At 37.2% G+C, this 21140-nt stretch overlaps 2 protein-coding genes and 1 pseudogene across 3 annotated transcripts; 1 reads left to right on the top strand and 2 right to left on the bottom strand.

Moving 5' to 3' along the window:
- Positions 1-549: 549 nt before the first annotated feature.
- On the bottom strand, positions 550-2356 carry LOC114471936 (cathepsin S-like). The gene is made up of 7 exons (XM_028460937.1): positions 2234-2356; positions 1661-1783; positions 1436-1582; positions 1134-1358; positions 900-1065; positions 734-836; positions 550-646 (listed from the first exon to the last, which is right to left on the bottom strand). Exons 1-7 carry the CDS (start codon positions 2354-2356, stop codon positions 550-552), a joined length of 984 nt encoding a protein of 327 aa, XP_028316738.1.
- Positions 2357-3918: 1562 nt separating this feature from the next.
- LOC114472594 (cathepsin K-like) lies at positions 3919-9518 on the bottom strand (annotated as a pseudogene).
- Positions 9519-12732: 3214 nt separating this feature from the next.
- LOC114472177 (leucine-rich repeat and immunoglobulin-like domain-containing nogo receptor-interacting protein 1) lies at positions 12733-20544 on the top strand. Of its 2 annotated transcripts, XM_028461329.1 has the most exons (3): positions 12733-13232; positions 13368-13443; positions 18236-20544. In XM_028461329.1, the coding sequence occupies exon 3, from the start codon at positions 18248-18250 to the stop codon at positions 20075-20077; it is 1830 nt and encodes a 609-aa protein (XP_028317130.1). In that variant the 5' UTR covers positions 12733-13232; positions 13368-13443; positions 18236-18247; the 3' UTR covers positions 20078-20544. The 2 variants fall into 2 exon arrangements, with proteins under 2 accessions (XP_028317130.1, XP_028317131.1); XM_028461330.1 differs by lacking the exon at positions 13368-13443.
- The last annotated feature ends 596 nt before the right edge of the window (positions 20545-21140 follow it).

Genomic DNA, 21140 nt, shown 5'->3' with positions numbered 1-21140 from the left:
ATTGTCAGAACTATCAATTAGGTAGTCAGCATTGATTGTTCGGTGGAGATTTTTATAGAATAGACTGGAAGTGTCTTAACTGCACCAGAAACCTTGACCATAAGTGGTTTGCTCTACGTAGAGGTTGGAACAAGAGGTTGCACATGTGGCAGGATCAAGTAAATGCCAAATTGTATTTTTCTTTCTGTATTCAATGTTCTGGTTCATCTAATTTCAGAGCTTATGGAAAAAGTGGTAGTTCATGGACAAATGACAGGGCTCAAGTTTAAACAGATTTACAAACTGTCCTTTATATGAATATTTATAGAGTAGGATACGTGTGGTGGATGAACAAACCTGAAAGTAAAACTTCAGGTTTATGGTGTTTTGTGCTGCGCAGTTTATTAAAAACAGCCAAATTAAGCACTATATGCAGTATATACTCTTTATCGCCAACTTGTAGCAAAAAAGTAATCATTAAAGTCTTTAAAGGATAAAGTGCTTTTGTTAAAAATGTCGATTCAATGACTCATTTATAAGCAATCTTTATTTTTTGAAAGCAGTTTTTGATCACATAGCAGGAAAACAAGCGAAGAGTGCAATCCCACAAAGGTTCTGGTTTCGGACCATCTTTATGTATCCTTTGTCTCCATATTTCAAACCCCAGCTTTTTTAAAAAAAAAAAAAAAAAGAGCAAAGACAGGAACCATAAGTACAAATTCCAATTTCACCAAAATAGTAACCACAAACCAACCTGTTTTTAACCAGCCAGTAGTCTTGACCATTCTCTGTGCCATAGCCGACAAGCAACATCCCGTGGTTGACATTGTGGGTGCATGTTTGGTCCTGATATACACCTGTAACACGACGTTATGAGAAACTGAATGATCCCGATGAAGCGTAAATGCGTAGCGTCTTACCGTTACGATAGAAGTGGAACGCTGGCCTTGAGGAGTCAACTGCCACAGAAATCGGTCCAATTGTAGCTAGAGCAATCCTCAATGCATCCTCATCTCCTTTAGGCAGGAAGGAGTACCCCGTGCAGTTAGCAGCTCGATACTTTGCGTTGTAGCGACAGCTTACACGCTGGAATAATATTTTAAAGTTTAGACTTATATCAGAGAACCAATATTTGTCACTGTATTGTAACGCACCATCCCATCGTACGGATAAGCTGCGTCAGAGTCGATGCCTTCGTTTTGAATGACATACTGGAAGGCGCTTGCCATGAAACCCCCGTTACAACCGTTGTTGCCGTATTGTGTTGAGCAGTCCACCAGATTTTGGGGGCTGAGGGATGTCAACGTGCCAGTTGCCTTCTTCAGTTGTCCCTCCAGAGCTCCTACTGCACTAAAAGCCCAACAAGAGCCACAAGACCCCTAGGAAGACGAGCCTTTAACAGAGCATTCAACAAAGACCACAATCTTCTCTGTACATTCACCAGCTGGGATCTCACCTGCATTTTAACAGGAGTGACAAGTCCTGCATCCCTCCAGTCAAGGGAATCAGGTAAAGAAGTGTTCTTGATGAAGCTTGAATGACCTCTCTCAAAGTCAGATGGGACAACTGTACCCATGAGACGTCCACTGATCTCCTCAGCCGTCTGTACACAAAACCAGAGCCAAATACTGTACACTTGCAATGTGCAATAAATGGTAGCTTTACACTGGTCAAAACTCACCATGTCTCCCAAGTGGTTCATTGCCAGCTCAAAGGTGTGCAAACCCAGAGTCGTTTCCAGGTTATGGACGTTAATGATGTCCAAGTTTTCCTCCCATATCCTTCTCCGGCCTGACTCCTCAATCTGAAACAGCATTAGAATGTTAGCACAAGTGTGTATAACCTGATGCTCAAGAGGAATTTTTTTTTTTTTTAAGTTGGTTAAATTTTTTTTTTTATCCCCCTGAGATTTTGGAGAATGTATTAAAGCTACACTATCCTATAGAATAAAGATCCTTTAACAAATTGGAAACCTTTGTCAAATACCATCAAAGTAATGACAAACTTCTTTAAACTCCAAAAATATTAGGGTATACCTACATGGTTGACTGTACAACATAAATGGGCAATTCTGTGAGATGGCCCCTTTAAAAAAAATAGAGTTAAAAATCAGGTGTTTTGTATTAAACATGTTGAAAGGGGCTCTGTACAAGCAAGTCAGGCATTTGTGGTTATTGTGAAGACTTCTGGCTCAGAGGAGAAACAAACCTGGCAACACACTCGACTAATGCAGAGTCGGGGGTTTCGTTTTTACCTGGTGAGAATAGTATTTGCTGTGCATCTTCTTCCACAGCTCCCAGTGCTGATCCATTACTGTACTGGGAACAGCCACTGCATATCCACACAGGACAGTGACCAGCAGGCTACGAAAAAACATCTTTAAAAACTATCTTGGGGAAATATGGACAAATTTACAAGCACTCATCTGAAGAAGAAAAGTGTGTTTTTATGAATGACTGCAGGGGGGAGCCCTGCTTTGATTGGCCAGCTTCAGTCACATGGGCAGACCCAGCAGGTGATATTAATCTGACCTCTAATCAGCAACTGTGTAAAACATCTTGGAAGAACTTGTACGTGGAGGAAACTTTATGTTTCTGACTTCAGTTTGACATTGGAAATTGATTTAAAAAAAAAAAAGAGAGAGACTGAAACACAATGATTTAATCATTTATTATTATAGAGTAATGACTGCATACTTTACTAATATCCATCCAACTCTTGCAGCTCATTGGTGCAGTACATGATTTAACCACAAGGCGGCAGCAGAAACAACTGGTGAGATTTTTAATCTAAAATCTCACTTTCTGAGATTCTAGGGATTCTAGGGGTGTCAAACTCATTTTAGTTCAGGGGCCAAATATGAAGTAATTTAATCTTAAGAGGGCTGTGGATTCTAGGCGTGAAAACGAGCAGTTTCACAACATAAACGTCCCCAAGTTTGTACTTTACACAACGTATAAATCGTACATATAATATGTAAGGCACCAACAATATATGGTTTTTGTGAAGAATTTTTATTTATTTGGGGAAATAATTTTAGTTTTTTTTTGAACAATTTGAGATTTAAAATGACTGCAGTCTTGTGAAAAACTGCGATCCTTCAAATATTTTGGAGTTTCATTGAATTTGTGTATTTAGATATCTGAGATTTGTACAACTGAATTATTTGGTCGTTTAGACAATAATTTATGCTTTTTCTGTATTTTTAACTTTCTCCTGCTTGCCAAATTGGATGGTCTAAAGCAGTGATTCCCAAACAGGGGTACGTGTACCCCCAGGGATACAGGAGCACAATACAGGGGGTACTCTGATAGATTTAACAATTAATTTAAAAATGATTGGGAAATGTTCCTATCGTTCCTTTTAATAGTAATTTGTGGACAAATTCACCACAAACTAAAAGTACTATTGCTTAATAAAATATTATATTTTCTTGTCATTTATTGAAACAGGATTATTTTATGCTGCAGAGGCTGTTTTATCACACTTCTGCCAGTAGGAGACAATAATTAGCTACATTTGACAAAGGAAACTGTATTTACTTATTGAAGTAATTAAATAAAAACATATTTATATATTTTTAAAATAAATTTCACTTTAAAATTCAACCTATTGTTTTAAATTTGTAGATTTAAACCAATTTGTGGAACCAATGTTCCACAAATAAAAAAGCATATCAAATTATGGAGAGGTGCTTATGATATGAAGAGGGGGTACACATGATTTGGCAAAAATGCACAGGGGGTGCACGGGACAAAAAAGATTGGGAACCATTGGTCTAAAGGGCCAGATTTGGCCCCTGGGCCTTGAGTTAGACACGTGTGTTCTAGACTTTTTGCTTTTGTGTGTGTATTTGTCTGTTGATAAATGATTGAAGGTGTTTTGTCCTGTTTTTGTATCTGAAAGCTCAGGCTGTATTCTGTGGCTAATGCCACCTTGTCACAGAGTTGGGAAAACTGCAAAGCTTGCAATTCCACACATATTGTCTTTGTTCCTGGCAATCCGAATGTAGCCTTCCTCCCCCCACGTTGTTCCCCAGCTGTAATCACAAAAAAGCCTTTTATTATTGTCTTTAAAATGCTTTCAACAGTTATTTTTTTGTCCGAACAAAAAGGAAAAGTTGTACCTGTTTTTTCCCATATCTGAGCCATAGCTCACTACCAGCACAGCGTGATTTATTAACCTTGGCTTACAGCTTGGTACGTTGTACACACCTGCAGGATACAGTGACAGGAAAACTGGATTTGTTCATTTATTTACTGCCAGTTTAATAAAATGGGCATCATCAGACTTTATGATGGAAATGAAAATAGAAATACTTTGACATTTTATACAGGATTTCAAAACATTGAGGAAATCATGCCAAAAATTGCAGAAAATACATTTGAATAGATTCATTGAATTTTATATATATATATATATTAAGGTACTTTATCTATGGTGACTTTTTATGCATTTAAACCTTTTTTTTTTTTACCTGAAAGAAATGCAGTTGGAGAGAAGATTTACGCATCATGTCATTGACCCTTATTTTGAAAGTTCACCAGAAACATGCTTCATATCAAATTGAATATTGTCATAAAATTGCTCAATGCACACATTTTTATACACAACAATCCCTTACTTATTTATAGTGGTGGCTATGATTTCTCACTTTCTCACCTTGTCTGTAATAATGGAAAGATGGCAGCATTTCCCCGTCTACAAAGAAATAGATTGTGTTTTAATAGATGAACTGTAGGCTAAACACTGCTGGTGCTACACTGCTAAACATTCATAGGACTTCTATCATTCTTTATAATGTCTAGATCAACATTTCTGCACTGCTCTAAAATTGTGCAAATCTGCTAAATTGTCTTTTCACAATAGCTTCCTCTAATAAATATGTTGCCCAAACTTGTTGCAGCTACAGCTAGCGAGCTAAACATCTAGCCTACAGTTCTTTTGTTGTTATTTTGTGCAAAGCATAGAAATAAATGTAAAACTAACAGTTATTAGTGCCCTGATAAACATATTACTGATGCTTGTCGCTGTTTTTGCCCCTCTAATAAATGTATTTTATAGTTAAAGTTGCTAAATAGGAAAGCTGCAGTGGCTGCTAAATGTGACTTACACGTACAGTAATTGTTGTTAATGTGCTACTAAATGTTGTTTCTGATATACCAAACAATTAGCTGCTTATTGCTGTTTCTGTTCAAGAACAACATCAAATCTATTTGTTGCTGCTCTACAATGGCTGCTGTTGTTGTTGTTCTTGGATTATAGTGCAACAACAACAAAAAAAACCATGTACCACTAATGGTGGTACTTAGCGTACCACCATTAGTGGTAATGGCTGCTGCTCATGTTTGTTAGCGCTCAGCTATATAACTTACATTACTTACAGTTGCCACTGGTAATATGATCATCTTTATTTATAGATGCTAAGTAAGAGTGGAACAAAGAATCAATTAAAGATTAACACATGAAGAAAATAAGAGGCATCAGATGGTTTTTGGTGTAGTGAAGCTGCATGGTTTGGTAAGTAAAAGCTCTCTGAGTCGATGCCTTCATTATGGATAATATAGTGGTAGGATATTTGGAGCTGCAGTCAAGCAGGTTCTGTGGACTCAGGGACTTCAGAACCCACGTCCTCTTCTTCATCTGACCCTCAAGAGCCCCCAAAGGGCTGAAGGCCCAGCATGAGCCTCACGACCCCTTTAGAACCAAGAAGAAATACAATGTTTAGCTAATTATTTGGACTCTTTAAATGTATGACATTGAACCCAGATAGCACACATATGTCTCGCCGATGTCAGCCTCAGATCGTGCGTCAGCATTCTACTCCTAATCAGTCATTTTGTGTGTTTTTTCCCCACAAATTGGTGACACCACTAATAAAATTGTAGAACTGTAAAATGTCACGTCCATGAAGCTGTTTTTGTGCTGGGGCTCTTTTGGCTACGCTGCTGAAAATACATTTATGATCATGAACTGTGTCTCTCTATATTTTGTCCACACATAATAACCTATTTAGTGGTAGTATCTTGTTTTGGTTGTTGTTGTTGTTGTGATATTGCCATATTCTTGTCTGATTTAAGTAAATATTCAACCATGGATATGGAGATATTTATACTAACTGAATGATCCAAGCTAAATAAAGGTTAATATAAGCTGTAGAGAGGCCGCGCTGAGCATCTTTAATCCATCGTCTAAACATCGGTCAAACGCCGATGTCTCCGTGACGTCTGCCCAATGAGCAAACGCTCTCCATAACACGTCTCGCCGATGCAACTCCATTCATCGTACCGACGTCGGCGAGATGTACTGTATGTGTGCTATCAGGGAAGTATCATTATTACCGTACCTGGTTGCTAACAGGACTGACCAGACCATTGTTCCTCCAGTCTAGACTTTGTGGTATTAATGAACCACTTGAGAAGTGTCATTTTTTAAAGGATGATTCTCATCCAGCTTAAATCCATTCAGCTTGTCATTAATCTTATCTGCTGTCTAACAGGAGGAATGAAACCACCAAAAACAACAATATCACATTTCATACTAGCTGGACTACTTACTGTATGTACCTTAATATTCAGTCTGTAGTGGTTACTTATGTGCGTACAAATACTGCCTATTCAAAGTGGATGACTAACACACTATGACCAGTCATTCTGAAAGCTTCTGTTTCATAATAATCCTAACAACTGCAACTCCTTTGTCATTTTTCAACAGATTTTGAAGCTCTTTTTCTATATTGTGATTTCCTCTCATTAACGTGTAATAATAATAACACACTGTCCTCTGAGCATCGGCCAAAAGCTTTGCACGAATCCCAAACATTTCTGCCAGTTTCCTGCTGAGTCTACTCGTCACACCCTTCCACGCTTTGCTGCTCGTGCTTCCCGCTTATAGAAGAGACTCTTTACAGTGAGTAACCCATCTGCTCGAGCTTGTTTACATTACATTATGTCCCTAAACCTTCTCCAGTTACAGTATTGTTAATGCATGAAGTGGAAAGCTATGCTTCAAACTGAAAACACAGTAATCCCATTGAAAGGGAACTACTGCACTAATATGATTACACATGTTTGTGTTTGTTCTATTGCACATTTATTCTAGGCGAGTAATGCAGACACTGTTGTGTAACTTTTACTCAAGCAGCTTTATGTGAAAGTTATGCCTTTTTTGCACATATTTTCCACTTTCAAGACATTTTTGGCACTTTTAAACTCTTTCCACCACTTTTTCCATGGTGCATACGTTGACGCATTATTGTCACTTTTAACCTCTTTTCAGCATATTTAATGCTTTTTTTATTTTTATTTTTATTTTTATTTTTTTATCGTTTTAACCACATTCATGATTTGTTATGGCCATTAAAAATGTCATTTTCTGTTCTTACAAATAATTTCAGTTTATTGTAATGATTCTATACATCACTGCATCAGATCTACACCAGGCCATGTAGCGCACAGCTGATTTTTCTGCAGTTTGATGCATGTGTTCCAGTTACGTCTCACATAATGTTGTCATGTTATTTGTTGCATGTTTTAGTGAACGCTAAGCAGTGCATGCACCAAAGCCGTATAAAGTGATGTATTTAAAGTAATAACATATCAAAGATGTCCCACTGAGCAATAGATGGATATTAGACGTCTACTTATCTTTTAGACCTAATTTCAACTGTCGAGATTATTTATTTTTAGACAGAATTCTGACATTGCACTTAAATCCATTATTCGATAACTATTTATTAAATATGTCTAGTCTACATTTAGACGTCTAAAAAACTTTCATTTCTATACCCCTGGTAGACCAATTTCAGACTAGACATTTAAACATTTAGACGAACTGTATATTAGATGTATAACAGACCTAAAAAGGCTCGGCGGGGTGGTTTTTTGTGATAGCGTATCTTTGTACGTTAGCCTGCAGGGTATAACAGTCAAATACTCTCCTTTAGTTTCATCCTCTGACGTCCTCCTTAGCTTTTTGGTGACTTGTTATAGTTTTACTGAATTCCTTCTAGATCACCACTGTCATGGGTGCAAAGCATGTTTCCTAGTTTGTATGTCTACAGACTAAGCTCTTTGTGTATTTTGTGAGTCAGAAGAAGAACGAAAGTGGTTGAAATCTGTCCTGCAGTGTCTGATTAGTACCATATCAGCTATAAGTGGTTCAGTGCCAGCGTAAAGCTGTGTTTTCCTGCTGTGGCGTCCTGATTGTGTTTCCGCACAAAGCTCCAGTTCTTCTCCCAAACCAATCTCCTGAATGTGATCTCTGTCTGAAACACAAAGAAGGAGTCAAAGTAGGAAACATGTTTTAACTGCAGGGAAGATGGAACATTTCTGATGATTTACCTCATGATTGTAAAAATTTGTTTTTGGCTCATTTTCCAGATTTCCCACTTTGAGTTCATGTCGGATAAAGAACGACCAAGATACGAACAGGCAAGAAGCAAAGCAACCAGCAAAGCATGATGCATCCTGTAGAAGAAAAACTGTCAGTTTGTTTAAATAGTGGCTGCCAAAGGTATCCATTAATCCACTGTAATAATTTCAGATATACTGACAACAGAAACTTAAACTCTTTACCTAACTTCTTAACTAAAATCAGTACATCTGACCCTAAAATACTAATACATTAACTATTTTTTTTTGTTTCATCAGGAATTTAAGCTTTCATTGGTTGTTCATGTTCACATTGGTACATTACACTTTATACTCCACAAAAGCAAATTCTTATAAAAGTGGTTGGACATTACGCTGCACAGGAACGTGTTGGAGCCTTGTGTGAAGATCTGTGATGTTACAGAACAATATAAGGTTGTTTGTCTCCAATATGGATTGAGGAGAATGAGAAGTTTAATCAGATTTCAACGTAATCTCTGATCCTCTCCGACCGCGTCAGTTCATCTGCACATCAGTCGGAATCCTCTGACCAATAATTCTTCACATCAGAGATTTGAACCAATAAGAGGTGGAATGTAACTCACCTTTTGTTGATGTAAAAGTAGCAGACCAGTGGTTCTTGTCATGTAAAAGGGAAAGTTTCCTCAGACAGGCTTTTTTTATTGGCGTGTCTGCTGTTGGGTCTGTCATGTGAATCTAATTTCCAAACAGCAGAAGCTCAAAATAACCTCCAGTGCAGTAGAAAACAGTAAAATAATGGAAGGTATGCTAGAGATGAGCAGTTTAAAGATGAAGCAATTGCACAAAACAGACATTTATTCCAGCTTAGAGCCAGGATTGATCAGCATTAATGCACAATGTTATTTACATTGATTAATATCAACATTATTGGTGATTATGTTGTTGTTTTTCATGTTTCATTTAATAAAAGCAAAACAAATGCACAAAAATAAGAATCTCTTGAGATATGACACCGTTGTCCTCAGCAGGGAGCAGAAACAACATGACTGTGAACAGACAGGAGGACGTTATGTAATGAGGAACCCTCGACTGGGGCTGCTGCTATGTTTGGCCTTCCTCTCTCACCTCTTCCTCCTCCTGGATGTGGGTTTGGATTGAGATTTGCTGATGGATGCAGGTTCCCATGGTACCATATGGTAATATCATGACTCATCAAAAGCTCTTCTTTTGCAGATTTCATACGAGGCTCACGACCGCTTGTCTTTAAATCTGAAGCTCAGCGGAAAAGGAGGATCCCCTGTTTTCTGCACTCACACATCTTTGTGTGATTGGAAAGAACCTTTGCAACACACTCCGTGTATCATAAATGAGAAAATATGGTGTGGATAAACATTTTTTTACCCATTTTTGACATTTGTAGTTACACCAAATATCATGCACACAGTGTTCTGTGGTTAATGAGTCTTAGACAAAATATTGAAAAAAAACTAGGGTTGGACGATGTTACGGCTGAATTTACGGTTGACCTTATTTGGAGACATGATTTATTGCTCTGGTTGAATGATGGAGTCCAGGAGAAGCATTGATGATTTTATATAAAAAATGTTTATTCTAAACTAAGAAAAAAGGTACAAAATGGAACAAAGTGAAACAAAATTAGCGTCCGTCCAGGCGGACGTCCGAAGGAAGTGCCGCGCCCTCTAACAGTTTCAGCTTAAGGTTTTATACAGATAAGAAAAGGTCCCAGCAGTGAGAGACAAAAGGGAGGGAGTCAGATGCCCATAGTGGAAATGTTGGAGGATGATGAAGATGTTATGAGAAGGTTTGGTGCCAGTCTTTTATCTGTCCTTGATAAGTGTGTGCGTCAGTGTATATCTGCATGTGAGCAGAGACTGTGCTGCACTGAGAATAATATGATCTGTACTGTTTAATCATGATTCAGCTGTTCAAAAGTGTAAAGAGTAATGGAGTCGTCATGTATTAAAACATGACAAATTGTACACATGAACATACATTTCAGGATATGATGATGAATATAAAAATGACCATAACAACGATAATTAGCCCCAGTGGCCATAGTAATAACTGGTTGTTGGATTGTGGGTTCAAGTCCCATCTGGGGTATAGATCAACCATACGTGTGTGCTTTCTGTTTCACTTTAATCAAGTCCATTTTATCATTTTACTTTGGAAGCGGACTTGTAACCAGTGCCAGTGGATCACCAGTTTGAATCTGGGCACCTCTAATCGACAGCCCACTTCTACCCCTTGGGCAAAATGCAGTCAAATTTCATTATGGTGATTTTAAATTATTATTAATGATAATAATAGCAGAGATAATCTAGTTTCTGTAGTGGAATTAAACTGAATTATTCTGCAGACTCTTTATCATGTTGCTTGGCTGGCAAAATGTTCAAAATAAGAGAAATACTTCAACTTACGTCATGTAAAACATGATATTTATTCATTACGTTTTTAAATCAGTCAATACCTTGAATATTAAACGGTTGATCAAGTAAGTAAAGCCTGTTATATTATCAATTAATTATATGATGGAATAACTGCTGTCGAATACTTAATTTTAAAGCCATTATCGGCTGATAGTGTGCCGATGATATTGTGCATCACTAAATAAAACCATATTTAGCTCTTGTAATGCATAAATAATGACATTTATAGAAATTGATTTTAATTTTTTTTTTAAATAAAATAAAAAAAGCTTACATTTGCTTGTATCTACTTTAAAAGTTCACCATGCCCTTTCTGCAACAGCCAGGAATTGAGTCTTTAAACGTGACGTCACTGTGGTGTGTTTTCTGTGAGAGACTCTACTGAGCAAAAAAAAAAAAAAAAAAAAAAAATAGAGGCGTTATCGCATTTTCAATTTCCAAGAATCAGGATTTACCTGTGAGTTAACATCTCACCACCACAGATGGTTGGGTTTTTATTTTTGGACAATAAAACTCATTCCACATTGACCTGAAAAGAGGGTGAGGCACAGTTTCTGAGATTAGCAGCACAAAATATGTGTCATCTGTAGCTTTAGATGTATTATTTTACTTTCAAATAAATAAAAAAAAAACAACATTTACACCTAGTTGTCTGAGTTACACAAGTTTGAGACAGAGTCATGATGATCAAAGGAGTTTTGACACAATCCTGTATTACCAGGAGGAAAAAAAGGCAAGTGTGAAAATTTGAGTGATTCTGACAAGTGTCTATTTTTTACAACTGCTACCTTTAACTGATAATGATGGGAAAACCCTTATTTTGAAAAAAATGACCAAATCCCAGTTTTTCCTACTTATTTTATTTATCAAGTGATAATAATAATGATAATAACTAGGCAAGACCTGTATTCGCAAGGCAAAGATGTATTTGGCAATTGAAAATTGAAACTCTGGTTTAAAGTACACGGGAAAAAGTATATAAATATACATTTTCACATTGATTCTTGTTTAGGGCTGAACAGTCATCATGAGGCTGTTTGAACGTTGTATATGAGAGTTATAGCGGGTTTTTCTATGATGGCGTGCTAAATGAAACCAGTCAAATAAACCCAGTATAAAGGGGAAACTAGTTAAAAATCAGTCTCAGTGAATTCATTGAAAAATAGCCACAATACAGCATTTAGAATGTGATGGCGAAGGATTTTCCAGTGACGTTATAAGCCCCTCCCACTGGTCACAGCCTATTTTTTTCCTCAGCGACCTGTTCCCATTTTATAAGAAATGTTGTTCAATGTAGCAGTCTGAGCACTCTATTTCAATTTGTGGCCAAGTTTTAGGGAAAAAAGTTTTTTTTTTGGTGACTTCATGAACTTTGACCCCTACCTATATTTTATTTTTACTGGTAGATGACGCAGCTTCGGTTCAACGAAATAAAATACACCACTTCAGATGAGCTTTTCAGAAATGGAAGCATCAAACTTGTACGATAAATATTCGTAGAGATATGGAAACTGTTGGTTTTTGACACTTGATGTGACCTTGACCTTTTTCTTTGACATTGCATCTATGAGATGACATACGTGTCATTAGTGTTGCATTAATAGCCTAGGAGGAATTCCAAGGCAAAGGAGTTGCAAAAGAAAAATGATAAGAATGATAATAAGAACTCCTACGATTTGGCAATTTTCAAATTGCCAAATACAATAATAATAATAATGCATTTTGTTTAAGGTGCCTTTCAAGGTACCTAAGGTCACGGCACAATGAAAGATAAGAACAAAACATACAAAGAACAATAAAATATAGAGAAATAAGGTGGACGATGATGGAAGAGCAGTTGATGTGAGGGAGTAGGTGAGTGTAAACAGTGAAAGTGTCTTAAAACTATCCCTTAACCCTAATTATAACCCTATTATTTGTTTTGAAATGTGTGTTCTTTACAAGGCAGATCTTATCAGGTAAATTCCTTTACATGATGCAAGCTTTCCATGCATCTTTGCATTATTCACACTTTAAATACAGCCTTTTTTTCTCCTCAGAGTCTGAATTCATTCCCATCTGCGTGTTGCCCTTAAATCACATGTGTTTGGCCGACCTGTGCCTGCCTCCTGTCAGCCAGTGCAGCCCACTGGATGCAGGCCAGCGATGAGTGTATATAATCCCCAGCATGCACCGAGCTCGCCGCAGCCACTCCAGTGCTTGGTTGTTGTTGTTGCCATGAGGACGACAGTTACCAGGGGGAACCGGAGCCTGCAGCATCCCTCTCTTTCCTCCACAGTCTAGTTTAACACAGGGCTGAGATTCATTTCTTTTTATTTTTTTGCTTGGTTTCTTCATTCCCTTTTCATAAAAAAAGCCATCAAATAAAAACATTTATTTTCATTTTTGAACTAAACAGTGCAACAATTACTACTACATCACATGAGAAGCCCCACAGTTTGAAGAGAAGGTGAGTGACGACACATCTTTTTCTCTTCTGCTTTCTTCACACATTTCTGCAGTGAGCTTCCTTCGTGTTGGAGCTGTTGACACGCAGGAGTAAAAACTTGTGATTTTACCTTCGTTCACTATTTTCACTCCCTAGGATGTAGACTCCCAGGAGAGTTCAGGTGGAGTCACTCTAAGCTGCTGTCATCACCGACACTCACAGTCATTTCAGAGTAAGAATCCATTTTAAAACCTGTTATTGTGTGTGTGTGTGTTTTTTTTTTAAACATTGCATTTTGTGTTAAATGTTAATACAAATCCTTCCCACAGATGCTTTAAATAATACATATTGTGTTCAGTTGTAGATTAAAGTGGACCTGTTTTGGTCCCAAATATCAAATGTCAGTCTTACCTGCTGATTTAATCTTAAAGTGACGAGTCTTCAACAGGAGGTGTGAGCAGAGCTGCCAAAGCTGAGGGTGGTTTCACACTTGGAAGGTGTTATTTTTCTCTATCTTCCTGTTTCAGCTAACAAAAAGGTGGATTGGAGAGACGACACATTTTTCTTGTGAGCTGGTGCTTTTGTCAGCCATACATTACCTTGCATGTTCCCTTAAAGATAAAATGCTAAATATGTAATTATTTAAGTAAAGAAAATGGCAAAGCATGAATTTTTTTCTTGCATCATGAGGAAAACCATCATCACACATCAGATTTGGACATTTTATTTGTCTTGTGTAACATTCTGTATTTGTTTGGAGCAGGAACAATGTGTTTAAGCCTTTTATACATGTTTTTGAAGCTTATATATGACTATTTATTGTATCATCCAGAGTGTTGCTAGTAATTTATTGTTTACATGTGTAGGCTAATACACTGAGAGAGTGAAAAGAGCAATAATCCTTGTCTTTTTTTTTTTAATATATTGATAAATATTTCCTCCTTCAGTGTGCAGCACTGTCACATCATTTGATATCAGATATCATCATCTTGCTTTTTGTTGCCTTCTAGTGGTAGCTTTAGGAACACTTAGGCAGAAAAAAAAAAAAAAAAAAAAAAAAAAGAGCTTATGATGGTTTGAGATTGAAAAAATTTTAAATAAATAAAAAAAAATGTTATGAGCAACATTGGGCATTTCTCCAATCATGTATCTGTCTGATATGAGATAATAATAAGGACATGACCTTTGTACTCCAAACTCTGGTCACTATTTTCACTTCTTGGGATGTTGAAAAGTTTTTACTTATCATATCTGAAGAGATTTGTTTTTTTCATGATTTTTTTACCCACTAACCCCCCTTAAAAAAACAGGAATTAAAAAGCTATTAGGAGGAAAAGCTTATGGTAAAGAAAACCAACAAAGAAAAAAACCCAAAATGGCATTAACACAGATTAACTCACAGGTCAGGAGCTTATTCCTATTGTCTGGAAATACAAATTATTTTACTCCTGAAATGATGGACCGACCTTTAAAAGACTGACGTGTTCCTCACAGACTTTCCTTTGGTCTTGAAATTCAATGAAAGAAGAAGAAACTAACGCTAGGTCCAGCCTTCAGCACTGCTTAATACAGATCAGACTATAAAAAACAAGAAAGAAAAGAAGGAACTAAAAGAAATAAAAACCATTTCAAGATAAAGCCATATTACTCTTTTAATATTTTAATTTTAATTTTTTTTAAAATTTTTTTTACTAATTTAAGTTACGTTTGTACAGTACTTCCAAACACTGAAAAAAAACTGAAAAAAGAAAAATAGTTTAATTGTTTCCATTGGTAACACCTAAGTGTTAACTAACTGAGTTAAGTTCCTTCAAATTAAGTTAATAAGTTAGATTAACACAATTTCATTGACATAAACTTAGTACTTTAATTGTTCTCAGATTAAGGTTTTGCATTAGTCCAACTTAAAATGAAGGCATGTATACTTAAAAGTTTTCAGTGTTTCCATCTCAATATTTTTCTATAATCCAAAAGTAAAACATTAGTAAAGTAAAAACCTGATTAACTCTGTTCTCGATCAGGTGCTACTGTGGCAGCTCAGGTCCTCAGGGATATGCTAAATGCAGAAAACACATTTCATAAATGCAGCTCAACAAGTCCACTTACAGTATGTAACCATCAGGCCCCCATTCCACTTTTATACCTGATAATAGTTTGCTCAATTACTGAAATTACAATTTTAAGTTGACAGAAAATAAAAAAACAAAACATAAAATCAGATATTTTCATGCAGGCTTATTTAAATGAGAACAGAAGGTTGTACACTGTTTTCACAGAAATCTGAATGAAACTCACTCAGAAGTTTGAGTTACTTCAACAATTTTCAGAGTGTACCCAACGTGGGAAATGACGCTCATTTATCACATTAGCACTTCTCCATGTAAACCAATCTCCTACCTGCTTTTTAAGCTGCAATAACATATCACTCACCCTCTAGATTCTTCAACAATGTTTCACAAATACACGGGGAGAATGGGAGAGAAAGTTGAATATTAACAATAAAAAACAATTAAAAATGTGGGGATTTATGTTTATTTTAGTTAAAAATGTTAATTATAATAAGGGTGATGATGGAATTTAACTTGATTAGAACACTAACTGAACAGTCTTAGTCCCACACCAGGCAGGATATGATATTCTTTGCAGCATAACAACTAAAAGCAGCGTCACCATGTTTACTGTGAACTCTGGGCTCCACTATCTGACCTGTGTGCATAGATCTGAGAGACCTGCTGGGTTCAGACCTGACTAACATCTCACTGATGTATTCTGGACCAAACCCATTCACAGATACGTACTGTATATACACCAGCAGCAGAACTTTAAAGTCTATTCTGAGGCTGACTGGGAACCAGTGTAAAGACTTTAAAACTGGACTAATGTTCTCTGACCTCTTTGTTCTGATTAAGACCCGAGCCGCAGCGTTCTGAACCAGCTGTAGTAATGTAAAGGAGGTAATTGGACCAAAAAAGTTTGAGAACCACTGGTCTAGAACATCCATTCACTCTTAAACATTAGGTTCTTCTACACACTTGTTTCCATCCTTCAACAGCCGTCACTCCAGTCCTCAAATGTTATCTACTGTATCTTCCTACTACGATGAGGAGACAGAAACCCCTTAACAGAATCAGAATGACTGCACTTACCTGGTCTTATTAAAAGTGTATTAAGTTAATTACTATTTTACATCTTTATTGATAACGTATTAAATAACTTTGCTTAATCTCTATCCATCTGTCCATCATCTTCCATCACATTTTCTTCATCTTTGTCCATTACTGTTTATGCACAATAATGTCAGTGAAACTGACTGTATCTGCATTACCATGTGAGTGTTTTTTTCTTTTCTTCGCCCAAACAACAGATAATATATAAAGGATCTGAAACTCTGCATGAACCTCACTGTCTGAGTCGTCCATGTGACGCGACGTGTGCTGAGGGTTTACTGTTCCACCCTCTTCCAGATGTCAAACTGCTCAAATTAAACAAAAGCAGAGTGAATACACAAACTGCTCCTGCGGGTTGTTGTGTGTTTTATAGCTACTCATGCTGTTTGGATGTAATAAAAAAAATGTTCAGGGCCCAGCAGTGTTTTCAAAATGAGAATTGAAGTATTTTCTCCACAGTGTGTGTTTTAGGCTTTTAACGCTCACACAGCTTAGGGGTCAGCTTGAATGGTGATAGGAAGACAGATGATCCACACAGTTACATAGAAGATAAGCTCCACTGATTGAACCGTAGTTTCTGCTGGTCTAATGGAGGTCAGGGATTTACTTAATAGTGGTTTAAAAGTGCAATCAAGTGGCACTTACATTAAAGCCAACGAACACAGCCTGTTTGTGTAGTTGTTTGTATTATCTGTGAAGGAATTTGCACTTTCCAACAATTTTGCCCCATCATCTCCCCGAATAGTTCACTGAAGTCAAAGTTAGTTCTTCTGAATTAAATAGTACAAACCCCTTAATTTAAATGTTTTTAATTATTTTCAAGGGTATTTTTTAATTTTTAATTCATTCTTAGCTTCAAAAAACCAAACAGAAAAAAACATACACATACAGAAAATTATTTTTGTGTGGCTTTTCTGCCTTGTTTTGATAAATTCTAGCTATTTCCCCCATGGGTGTTTTTAATGGAGGTTTAGGTGGGGTTATATGGCTAGATTCCTCGTCCCTCAGTGTAGAAGTCAAAGATTTGTTTTTGGTTTATTTTTTTTACTCAAGCAACAGATGGTTTTGGGCTTTTTTGTCAGTTAGCTTTAAGTTTAGTCAGTTATTTCCTCTTCTCCTATCAGTTTCCTAAGTGTTTCCTACTTCCAGTCTTGTCAGTGTGTGTGTGTTGAATGTGCATTCCCCCCAATATTAACACAAAAAGCCTCACTACACCAACAAAATACACTTTAATTTCATTGAGGTAACACAAATGAAAGATAAAATCCATAGATCAGGATAAAGTGGATTATGAACACAATTTCACAGTGAAATAAACTAAAACAGAAGAGTACATGCTTGACATTAACAGTCTACAACATTGTTTTTCAACATTGGGGTCACCTGGAATTAAAATTGGGTCGCCTGAAGTATTTAGTAATTGATTAAAGAAAAAAAAAAGAAAATTAATTTTTCTTCAAATTAAAACACCAAACCTTCACTTTCTCAAATATAAATCTAGAGTAAATAAAATATCTGAGCTGGAGCATCTTGGCACTTTGTGCACTCATCCTGGCTATTGTGTATTTGTAACAAACGTGATCAAAAACTCATTCTGGAGAAAAAATACATCTGAGATTGCCAGAAATTTGTGATATCATAATAGGGTCACGACCCGAAAAAGGTTGGGAACCATTGATTTTCATCATGAAGGAATCTGTACAAGCTAAACAGGAGAAAGCAAACAATAGCATTAATTACCTGTATTTTAGGTCAAGACGTGCGACTCCCCTTTTAGTAACCGATGTAGGTGATTTTTCATGACGTAACATCCCCATTAATCACCCTCCTTACAGCTTTCTCTCTGTCTAACTGCAGGCAGACTCCCAGATGTGTATGGGGACCCCCATCCACCAAAGGCTACGCTGGGGAACGCTCTACCTCATGGCAGCTGGCGCCATGTTTACATCTGGAATGCGCTGGGAGTGTCCAACATCTTGTTGCTGCATCGTCGAGAGGCTGGAGGTGAACTGCTCAGCAGCTCAGGTTCCTACGGTACCTGAAGGTCTCCCACAAGAAGCCAAACTTCTGAACTTGACACACAATTCAATTAAGACTTTACTTCGTCATCAGTTCCACATGTTTACTCAACTGCTAGAATTGGATTTAAGCGACAATTTAGTGGGAGCAATTGATGTGGAGGCTTTTGTCGGGTTGCGGAGCCTGATGACGCTGCGTCTCTCTCGCAATCACCTTAAGATTGTTCCCGTCGGAGCGTTTGCCGGCTTGACAAACCTGCAGTTTTTGGACATAAGCAGAAATGAGATTCTCGTTTTTCTTGACTTTACATTCAGGGATTTAGCAAAGCTGCAGTTCATGAACGTCACCGACAATGAGTTAGTTTTCATCGCTCACCAGGCTTTCAGTGGACTAAACAGTCTCCAGGAGCTTCATCTGGATGCAGGTAACCTCACTGCTGTGCCAACTGAGGCTTTCGCACAGCTCAACGTTCTGAGAAGCCTTCACCTTCTGCGAATAGGCATCACCACACTGCACAACTACGCGTTCTGCCATCTTTCACAACTCAAAGACCTTGTTATCTCTAAATGTCCCAGGCTGGAGATGCTATCAGCAAACAGTCTCTTTGGTCTAAACCTTACATCCCTCACCATTCAGTTCTGCAACCTGACTGCAGTGCCCTATGTCCCTTTACGTCATCTAGTCTACCTTGTGTTTCTTGATCTTTCCTACAATCCCATCACCTACATCCATGGGAACCTGCTTGGAGACTTACTCCGGCTCCACGAGCTCCGTCTAATCGGTTGTTCCTTGAAGCACATTGAATTTGGAGCATTTAGTGGTTTAGTACATTTTAAATCACTCAATGTGTCTACAAACCTTCTCACAACTCTTGAGGCAGGAGTTTTTCATTCTCTTGACTCTTTGAACATTTTAGGACTTGATAACAATCCCCTAACATGTGACTGCCGACTGCTCTGGATGGCCAAAAAGCAACACTTTATGGATTTTGGAGGGAATCCCCCAACGTGTACAACCTCAGTTCAGCTGCAGAGCTGGACGTTTCTGGATCTGTCAGAGCTGGAGCTCCAGAGTCTGCTCACCTGTCGGCGTTCCCGAATCACCAACCGCAAACCTCAACAAATGCGAGTCGATCAAGGGCACACTGTGGTGTTTTACTGCAATGCTGAGGGAGAGCCTTTGCCATCTGTCACCTGGCTAAACCCTCAACTGAAACCTTTGTCTCCCATTGGTAGAATACGGGCTCTTTCCAATGGAACTTTGGAGGTCCGCTTTGCTCAGCCGCAAGACAGTGGCATTTATCTCTGCATGGCATCTAATGCAGCTGGAAACGACAGCCTGCCATTCAGCCTACACGTCAAAGCCTTTCCACCATCATCTAAAATCCCCTTTCGGCTGAAGGGATGGTCCCTCATCCCGTCTGCGCCCCCAGACATAACTGGAAATCACAAACATCCATTTGACATCAAAACGTTACTGATTGCCGCGACCATCGGGTTTCTGTCGTTTTTCAGCTCTGTAAGCATATGTTTCCTTTTCATGTTGTTTTGGAGTAAGAGCAGAGGCCAAATAAAGCACACAGCCACTATTGCGTATGTGCCCCGCAGCGCCGTGACCAATAGTAACGCAGTGATGAGCAACAGGCAGGAGACAAGCAGATTTACCATGAAACTAATGTGAATAAGTCAGCTTAAAAGCAGGTGTTAATAAATTTGCCAAATTTGGGGTTTTGGTTACAATGTCAATCCTGATTCAAAGCCTTTGCATTTTAAATGCGTTTTTGACTTTTATTTTTGGTTAGCCAATAATGTTTTTCTTTACTCACCTAACGTACTGTATGCAGTCTTTGTATTTTTTTTTTTTTTTAATGCATAGTGTCAATTTTCCTTGTATTTTTGGTTTTTGTTTGTTTTTACAGCTGAAAAACATTGTAACCTCAGTCATCTTGATAATTCACCCATAATTGTTGTGCACCACTGATGTAAAAATGCCTTTTTACTGTTTTAGATGTTGTTTCATCAAATGTTCCCCTCTTCAACAGTAAAGACAATCTTCGTAAAACTGTAAAACTGTGACCACATGCTGGTGATTTAATGTATTTGACGCCTAAATGCTATTAAAAAGTAGGAGATTTTTTTTTTTCTTAAAAGAGCCATATCTATGTTTTGCTTTGATATAATTAGCATATAAATTGTATGTTGCCATTTATCTTCTTTGTTTGTTGTATTTAATGACTTCATTAATTACTATTTTTTAGTTTTTTTGTTTGTTTTTTTGTTTTTTAAATGTGTAATATTTTATATATTCATCTGAAATGTTTGATTATTTATTACATGAAACCTCAAAACCAAAGATGCAATAAAGGCAAACTTGACATGACCTAATTCTAGTATCTTTCATGTGATTATTCTGATTTGTGTCTGTAATACGTACTTTTGAATATAGTCTGAGGTAAGTATTAGATCTTTGCTGAGTACAAAAATGTACACTGTAGAGCATAAAGAATAAAATAAAGGACAGAAACGCCTATTAGAAATTAATGTAATAAATTTCTATTAGTCAGTAGTCACTTGTAAAGCTAAACATATTTTTGCTTCTAACATTTCACAGCAAAAACCCCGCAAAAGAGAGAAAATCCCTTGTAATCGACAAGAAAATTTAAACTTTGTCTCATTGTTATAACATTAAAAAGTTATATAAAGTATTATCTCATACTATTAACCAAGCCCCATTTAAATAAAAT

The sequence above is a fragment of the Gouania willdenowi genome, chromosome 11 (genome assembly GCF_900634775.1).
Source record: "Gouania willdenowi chromosome 11, fGouWil2.1, whole genome shotgun sequence".
In the NCBI taxonomy this organism is placed as follows: Eukaryota; Metazoa; Chordata; class Actinopteri; order Blenniiformes; family Gobiesocidae; genus Gouania; species Gouania willdenowi.
Note: the sequence above shows the minus strand (reverse complement) of the source record. Positions and strands in the feature narration are given on the sequence as shown.

Coding starts and splice junctions, on each gene's coding strand:
- LOC114472177 (XM_028461330.1), top strand. CDS start 18,248: ATGTGTATGGGGACCCCCATCCACCAAAGGCTACGCTGGGGAACGCTC.
- LOC114471936 (XM_028460937.1), bottom strand. CDS start 2,356: ATGTTTTTTCGTAGCCTGCTGGTCACTGTCCTGTGTGGATATGCAGTG. Junction 1,583..1,660: donor TGAACCACTTGGGAGACATG/GTGAGTTTTGAC, acceptor TTTTGTGTACAG/ACGGCTGAGGAGATCAGTGG. Junction 647..733: donor TACTGGCTGGTTAAAAACAG/GTTGGTTTGTGG, acceptor TTTTTAAAAAAG/CTGGGGTTTGAAATATGGAG.